Source organism: Otolemur garnettii, unplaced genomic scaffold (assembly GCF_000181295.1).
Source record: "Otolemur garnettii isolate 467f Iridium unplaced genomic scaffold, OtoGar3 scaffold00014, whole genome shotgun sequence".
Classification (NCBI taxonomy): Eukaryota; Metazoa; Chordata; class Mammalia; order Primates; family Galagidae; genus Otolemur; species Otolemur garnettii.
In genome coordinates, this window is record NW_003852409.1 from 16,374,231 (window position 1) to 16,383,371 (window position 9,141).

Consider the following 9,141-nt stretch of genomic DNA (forward strand, 5'->3'; position numbering starts at 1 on the left):
TATATATATTCCTGTTAAATAACAAACTATATTGCTTTTTCAGTCTATTATCATTTACATTTTGTTTTACAATGTGGGAACATGGTGTCATTTAATAGGCCAAGGTAGTATGAATGTCCATATTCACCTTTGACCAACAGATTATTTGGTTTGCATGCCATTCCTACATCATTTGCAGAAAGACTACTTATGTGTTTGTCACTTTGTTGTCCAAATTACTTGATTTACTTATTTTAAAAAATGTATTTCATAGCAGGACATTGTGGCGGGCACCTGTAGTCCCAGATACTTGGGAGGCTGAGGCAGGAGAATCACTTAAGCCCAAGAGTTTGAGGTTGCTGTGAGCTGGGATGCCACAGCACTCTACTGAGGGTGACACAGTAAGACTCTGTCTCAAAATATATATATATATATATTTCATAGTAAACAAATCAACTATGTAATTGAGATTTTTTTCTAACATACTTTAAAGAAAGCTTTCAGTATTAAGTCTGAACAAAGATATTCACTGTAGTTTTTTTTTTTTACAACATAACTTTTCAAATTCATTAAATTTGTGTTGTTGCTTCTCAGTGTAAATTTTCTAGTGCTTGGTAGTTCTGGAACGATTGTTAAACCCTATTCATAGGGTTTCTAGCTATAAATTCTATGATATGTATTAAAGTTTTGATCATTGACTCCCACTAAAAGCATTTCTGTTCAACATGAATTCTTCGATGAACTATGAGAGTAGATTTTTTGCTGAAGGCTTTTCTACAATCATTGCATTCATAGGGTTTTTCTCCAGTATGTATTCTATGATGTATGGTGAGGTGTGACTTCTTGCTAAAGGCTTTTCCACATGTACTGCATTCATATGGCTTGTTCCCAGTATGTATTCTCTGATGCACAATAAGTTGTGACTTCTGGATGAAAGCTTTTCTGCACTCACTGCATTCATGGGGTTTCTCCCCAGTATGAATTCTCTGATGTTCAGTGAAGTGTGAACTCCGAGTGAAGGCTTTCCCACATTCACTACATTGATATCGTTTGTCCCCAGAGTGAATTCTCTGATGTACAAGGAGATCTGATTTCTGAATAAAGGCTTTTTTACATTCATTACATTCAAAAGGTTTCTCCCCTGTATGAATTCTGTGATGAACACTTAGTTCTGACTTCCTGTGAAAGGTTTTTCCACACTCATTACATCCATAGGGTTTCTCCCCAGTATGGATTCTTTGATGCACAATGAGCTGAGAATGCAAAACAAAAGCTTTCCCACATTCACTGCATTCATGTGGTTTCTCCCCAGTATGAGCTCTTTGATGCACACTGAGAGTTGACTTCTTGACGAAAGTTTTTCCACATTCATTGCATTCATAGGGTTTCTCCCCTGTGTGAATCCTCTGATGAATAATGAGGCTTGACTTCTGGATGAAGGCTTTCCCACAATGACTACATTCATGGGGTTTCTCTCCTGTATGTGTTCTCTGATGTACAGTAAGTTGTGGCTTCTGAATAAAGGCTTTTTCACATTCATTACATTTGTATGGTTTCTCCCCAGTATGAATTCTCTGATGCACAATGAGTGCTGACTTTCCACTAAAGGCTTTCCCACACAGTATACATTTATATGGTTTCTTGCTGGTAAGAAGTGTACGTTGTGCAAAGAGGTGTGACTTCTGCACAAAGGTACTGATATGCTTATTAACTTCTTTGTTCACAGGAACTACTTTCTCTAGGACATTATATTCACAATCTATTTCTTCAGTCAGTGACTTACTGTTAAGTACAACTTGGTTCACAAGCTTGCCTTGGTTTTCCTGATGATTTAGTTCATCTTCAAGTTTCAAGTCTTTAAAAATTGAATCTACTATCATGTTATAGAGTATCTCTTCAGAAAGGCTCTTTTGAATTAATTCTTTAATTTGGGGTCTAATTTCATAGTCTGAAAGAAAGCACAAGTATAAATGATGTTACTTTGCTCTTCAACTTTGAGGATAACAAAATAAAACACACACAAAAAACTCAAATAAAATTCTTCATTTTAAAAGAAATCACTAGAAATTTGCAAATGAATATGATCAGCTTTGTACTTTAAGATAAAGAATAAAACCTAAAGATAAAAGAAGAAATCAAAATAAAAAGTAGGCAGAGAAATAGTGGAAAAAGAGTCAATGAACTCAGGGTCACAGTCCCACACTCTTACAGTTCACCCCCATTTTACCACATGGGTCTGTAAACAGCAAAGGCTGACCAAAAAAATAACTGCGGGGAAGACAGAGAAATGATGCTAGCAAAGGGACTTGAGGGTGAGCTGAAAAGGTCAACAGAAAGATTAAATCCATATTAAATCTAGAAATACATAAAAAGTAACTAGACAACTTAAAGCACAAATACAGGCAAAGGATTTTAAAGTAAATGCATCTTAATAGGTCAGATAACATAAAAAGGACAAGGGACAGAATGGAACATACTCTATTTAAAAGAACAAACATAGTTAAGAGGGATAAAAAAGTATAAAAATAAAGAAGTATTCTGTAGTAATTTGGTGGTAGAAACATGGAAAAGAAGAAAAGGAAAAAATTTAGGGTCCTATAAATCAAAGGAGAACGAAAAAACTAAAAACTCCTTCCCTGTCACAGAGAGAGGAAGGTAGAAGCCCTCCTATAGATCTTGAACTAGGCTATATTAATAGAAAAGAGCTCCATAAAATTAGAAATTTTGTAAAAACACCATGAAATAATAATAATGAACAGAAAAAAATGAATAGTCCATCAAGAACTATTATGAAAAATCAGGAAATGTGTAAAAATCAACAGAGAAAATTGTCCCTTGCAAAAAACCAAAGACGCTAGGCATGTAATTAAAGAGATTTTTTTCTCTACATTCTAAAAATAATATACTCAAACAAATATTTGAGAATGTGAAAACTGCTTGCTATGAATTAGAACTTCAAAAATAAAAACTGAAATGAACAAAAATCAGGGAGAAATAAAAAAATCTTTAAATACTTGGAACAAAAAGTATATATAAGAAAACAGATGTGACAAGATTTTCAAATGTTGATAATGATGCCAGGTGATAGGTAAATGAATTCTTTATGCAAGCATATTACTTTTGTGTATGCTAGAGAATTTTCATACTATCACATAAAAGATGTGTGTGTATTTGCTTAATTTCAAGCAAAAAGAAATATATGCTGAAAGGATAAAACAGAAAGCAATATAAATAGCTATCTATAATGACAGAGATTGAGGAAAAGAGAGTGAAGTGGCGATAGGAATGAAAGACTTGTGAGAGTATTTTTCATAAAATTTAAATTTTTGAACCATTAAAATATTTTGTTTTTGAAAAATTAAAATTAAGTTATAAAGGAAAAAATTAAATCTCTAAAATAAAAACAAATGGAAAGAAATGAATTAACTGTATGTTAAGTTGATGAAGTAACCACAAAATAATATAAATATTCCAAATGGTCTTTGAACACTATACTCTAAGTCTTTTTTGAAATATTTTCTATGAACACAAAAAACTGCCATGAAATCTTAAACCTCATTAATTAGTTCTCTCATATAGTGATGTTAGTATTGTAACTCTGAACTATATACATATATATTAGTATCAAACTAATACTTTATAAGATTTTTAGGTATACAAGAAAAGATATTTGAATATAAAAGCATAGAAAGAAAAATATTTCTGACCCTTGGTGTCCTACTAGTACGAAGAAGTTGGACTAGAAGGCCTTTAGCAAGTTTATAGTTCTCTGATTTTTAAAAGACAGGACCAGAATAAGGCAGAGAAGAGAGCGAGCCTTGATACATTTGCTTTCTGCCAGTTTCTCCAGAGAGGCCATCTCTTCCACCTCTGCGTTAGCCATATCACACAAAGCACTGCATTTCTGGAAGAAAATGAACTAATAGGCTTGAAGTCCTCTGCATGCACCAAAGACCTTGTTAGTAGGGAATGTGATCTAGTTGGTTTAAGGTAGTATGCAGGTACAGAAGCTTGCAACCACACCATAAGAATGTTCTAGAGGAAATCTTACTGTTGCCACCCCCTGCTTAGCAGCTGTGATGCCAAAGATCAGATCAGCAAGCACAGACAGACTACAGGCCTGCACTTCACTTGCACACACTCCACGTCTTAGAACTAAATCTACTTGGCACAGCCTAAAGCACAGGTAGAAAGAGTCTCACAAAGGTGCTTTTCCAGTTTCCAGACCCTACAGTGCAGGAAGATACTCTAGAATGGGAGTAGAGAGGACACAGAGTGGTATTTTGCCTCTCTCATGGATGGCAAACCAGAGAATGAGAGGCCATCTGGAGACCTGATTATGTGTGGAGATCCTGGAGCAAGACCACCTGGGTTCACCTCACATCTTAGACACCTGGGTGACCTTGGACAGTTACTCATTCTGTGCACTTCCCACCACCCCTGGTTGGTGGGAGGTTTCAGAGCAGTAAAATATAAAGTTCTTACAACAGGGCCTGTCACATGCTGAGTGCTCTACAAATGTTAGTTATAATTATATAATACAGCATTATATAATAAAGTTTTGGCTTTTAAAATATTTATATAAGATGAACTAAGATCTGTGTGCATCTTTACCAAAATAGTTTCTATGGATTGCACCAAATGGAACATATGATATTTGCATAGTACCAATGAGAATTTTTTTCTCTCTAGACTTTTGTCCCAATTGCTTTTGTAATGTTGCTATTAAAGAATGGAGGGGAACTTGTCATTCATCTGCCTTGAGTGAGGTAATTGCCACAGACTGTAACTGCCATCCCAGGGAAGGTAATGAAAGCTTTCAGACATCATTCTTCTGGAAAGGAGCTGTAAGTCCTGCCCTAGGCCAATTATTTTGAGTTCTGTACAAAACCTTTTATTTCCAACTTGGATTAAATATGTTGCCCAGACTGGAACTAGCATGGAAAATAACAAAATGCTTTTTAACATTGTTTTGAGTCAAGAACTTAGGGATGTTAGGCTCAGTGCCTGTGGCTCAAGCGGCTAAGGTGCCAGCCACATATAAGCTAGCAGGTTCGAATTCAGCCCAGGCCTGCCAAACAATGACAGCTGCAACCAAAAAATAGTCGGGTGTTGTAGCAGGAGAATCCCTTGAGCCCAGGACTTGGAGGTTGCTGTGAGCTGTGATGCCATAGCACTCTACCCAGAGTGACAGCATGAGGCTCTGTCTCAAAAAAAAAAAAAAAGGAACTTAGGGATGTTGAAACAATAGCAAAAGCTTTTGGCAACTCTTACTATCGTGACAACTGGAAATTTCCATCCCTATAGTAAAAAAACAAAATGAGGAGCAGACCAAAGGTGAAGAGCTTCCCCAGATTTGGAGAAATGTCTAAAACAGCCACTCAAAGGCGAAGAGCTTCCCAGATTTGGAGATACATCTAAACAGCTGCTCAAAGGTGAAGAGCATCCCCAGATTTGGAGGTACCTCTAAAACAGCTGATCCTGCCATGTTTTGAGCAACTCTGCTTATCAGAGAATTGTCTCACATAAGACTTGGTAATCTGCAAATGTAACCCCATGTCTAGGTCTGCAGCCTTATACTCTATGAAGTCACTCTCCTTCCTCCAGTGTTTCAGTCCTGGGATAGTTTGTTAAGGACTGTCAACTGTTTACATCTGATACAGCATAGCACTGTCACTGAGGACATGGTCATGAGCTCTCCCTGATCGTGTGGCCTCAAGAAATGCAGTTACCTTCCCACATGCATCTTGCTATCTATGACGTGAGTGATAATGAGGCCCCTAATTCACTGGATTGTGAGAACATTAAATTAGATAATACAATAAAATATTAGTTATCATTAATGATATCATCATTATCATAAGCTCCAACGGGTCTTAAAGTTACCTAATACTTTTATTTAAAACATCCTTATCAGATGCAGTTCTATCTTTGCATTTGCCTCTGATGTACAGGCTTCATTTTGCCAACCTTTTCTATGTGGTAGTGAGAAGTAAGCACCATACTGTCCATATCATTGCAGACTATCAGTGAAGTTTTCCTGCTTGCCAGTTTGTTCTTGCTCTATACTTCTATTAATGCCACCTATTATAATAGATATGGGAGCTCAACACATGTTGGGTTTATATTGACTTTATGGAAAATTGAAATTTTTTGGTCTTTTCCTGAGGAGCTAATATTATGCCCAGTCTTTCCCATTCTATAGTTTTATATGTTTTTCTTTAATCCTAAGTGATACATGATAAAAGAATTCTGCCTCAAGGCAGCTCTGATTTGGCTGTGATTTGTGGGTTCAGACCCTTTTGGTAAATAAAGTACAACTAAATGCAGATGATTCCTATGGTATGGTATTTAAGATCCAATTGTATATCTGTCTCTATCACCAGACTCTGAACTATATGAAGCTTGAGTTTCCTTCTTGATTATCATTTAATCTTTTGGCCAAAATTGTGCTTTCTGTACATGCTCATCTTCTGACTTCTATAAAGCAAAGTAGTGGTTTGCTCTCTGTGTCTTGATCACACATGTGCAGATAATCTTGATAGATTTGTGAGCAATGCATCAATTTCCTCATAATGTAGTATTTCCAATGATGCAGTAACAAGGGCACACATCTGGCTTACAAGCATTGCTTCATTCTAATGCAATCTTGTAGCTGCCTAGAGGATGTAATACATGTCATCAATAACACATTTCAGAAAGAAAGAAAGAAAGAAAAGAAAGAAAGAAAAGAAAGAAAGAAAATAGTTCAAGGATCTATAGGAATCTTACTTCCTATCTTACCTGCATAGGGCCAACTTGAGATTCCTTTCTCCTCCATCCATGGTTCTCCTTGCTTCAACAAGATTAGATTTGACTTCAGAGACGGATGCCCTGCTTATGGGAAATGACAAAGGACTCTGACATTAATGGACAACCAACCTTCTTAGAAGTAGGCCTGCTACATATGCACCATAGTGGCTACTGACATTACCAAAGCTTGACAAAACTCTCATATGTTGCTAGTAGGATATAAATTGTTATAACCTCTTTGAGAAACTATCTAGTAGTATCTACTAACACTAAATATACATATGCCTTATGACTCAGCAATTCCACTCTTATATACCCAATAGAAACAAAATGCTTTTTTCAACCAGAAAATATCTGTAAGACTATTCCTAACAGCTTTACTCATAATAGCTCAAACCTGAAACAACCCAAATGAGCATCAACAGTAAGATGGATACATTGATGAATTACTGTATACTTATTAAATGGAACATAACCCAATAATAAGGGGGAACAAACTACTACTACATGCAACATCATGAATGAATTTCACAGGTATTATATTAAATAAAATATGCCAGACAATAAAAACATACTGTGTAATTCCACTTACATGAAGTTCAAGAATAGACAAAGTTAATCTATGGTGATAAAGTACAGAATAGATGTTACCTCTGAGGAGGTAAATGGTAAGGGGCTCGCACAGTCTGCCAGGGTGATAGATAAATGTTCTGTATCTTGATCTTGGTAGTAGTCACACGGCTATATACTTATGAAAAAATGCATCAAGCTCTATAAGATTTGAACACTTTTTATATACATTATACATCAATTAACTTATGTGCATATAAACTAAGAAAAACTTGGGCTCCAAGTCTTTTGCCTCAAAGAATGAGCAGGATGAAGTATTCATTTTCTTTTTATCCAAGTTCCCTGGAGAGGTAGAAGCACAGTATTTGGTACTAAAAAAATTAATGTTATTTTGACACAGCTTGAAACCAAGCTCATTAACATTCAGAGACCCAACAGCTTTTAGTAAATAAGAAAAAAAAGTAATCAATTAAGTACTCTCATTGGTTTAAAATTTGTCCATAAATTCTTTGACAAGCTTCCTTTCAAGAAGTAGAGCTGAATTCTCCCTTCCTGGTGCAAGGGACTGGACTTAGCAACTGACTTCTAATAAATACAATAAGTGATGGTGTGACGGTGAAAACTTAGTTACAAAAGATAACTTCCTCTTTGTTCACTCACTTGGATCATTCTACCTGGGGGAAGTTAGCTGCTATATTATGAGGAGAGGAACTGGGGCTTCCTGCCAATGAACAACAGTCTCCTGTCAACAGTTCTGTAAGTGAACAACCTTAGGAAAAAGACCGTACAGCTCCAGTCAAGCTTTCAGGGGAATACAGCCCCTGACAATATTTGACTGCAATCATAGGACAGACTACCACCAAATCTACTCAGCAAGTCATTTTAAATTCCTAATGTACAGCTAGTGTTAGTAAAAAACTGTTTTAAGCCAGTAAATTTTGGACTGTTATAACAGGTAACTAACACAAGTACTCTCTGAGGGAAAATGTCCTTACCCACTGAAACAAGGTTGCTATAGTTTTCCAGCATCACATCCCTGTATAGTTTTCTTTGAGCAGAGTTCAGCCACTGCCACTCCTCCTGAGTGAAGTCCACAGTCACATCCTTGAGTGACACAAAGTCCTGTAACAAGACCTCTCTATTCAATCTAAAGCAAAAAAAACCCACCGATGTGTAAAAGATGTATGGGAACTTACTACTGTTTTTGGAATGAAGAGTTAATCATAGTAAGTTAAAGAAGATGTTTATTATGATGCCAGGTTTTCTACTATATGGGAATAGCAAAACTCATGTTAAAAAAAAAAAGAAAGAGAAAAGAGACATGGGGACAACACAGGGACTTAAAATCAAACAAGGAATTTTGAGTACTTCAGAATAATGCTCAAACATATTTATTCACATACCACCTTCACAATTTTTACTATATCTACATGTCACCTGCACTATTATTGATTTAATAGTTTTAACCCAACTCAACATTTTTTACTTAAATAAATGCATTTTAAAAGGAATTTAAAGGGAAAATCATTATCACTTGTCATAAGACAAAGACAACAAAAATCTACAAACAAGTATATCCTAGTGAAGTGCCATGTGTGAGATTTGCCTTAAAATTCCAAGAAATAAAGAGAGAAAGGAAAGATAAGAGATTGCTAAAATACTAATAATTACTGAAGATATATAAGGAAGTACATGTGGTTCATTATATCATCATCTAAATTTTTAGATGTTTGAATTTTTCCATTAAATTTTTTTAACAATTAAATAAAGTTCAAATTTGTTTTTTCTTTAAAAAAAAAA

The 9,141-nt window shown here is 35.5% G+C and overlaps 1 protein-coding gene across 1 annotated transcript; it reads right to left on the bottom strand.

The window, feature by feature from the left end:
* Nucleotides 1–574: 574 nt before the first annotated feature.
* On the bottom strand, nucleotides 575–8,554 carry LOC111723674 (zinc finger protein OZF-like). The gene is made up of 3 exons (XM_023510595.1): nucleotides 8,337–8,554; nucleotides 6,763–6,852; nucleotides 575–1,927 (listed from the first exon to the last, which is right to left on the bottom strand). Exons 1-3 carry the CDS (start codon nucleotides 8,368–8,370, stop codon nucleotides 684–686), a joined length of 1,368 nt encoding a protein of 455 aa, XP_023366363.1. The 5' UTR covers nucleotides 8,371–8,554; the 3' UTR covers nucleotides 575–683.
* Nucleotides 8,555–9,141: the final 587 nt, after the last annotated feature.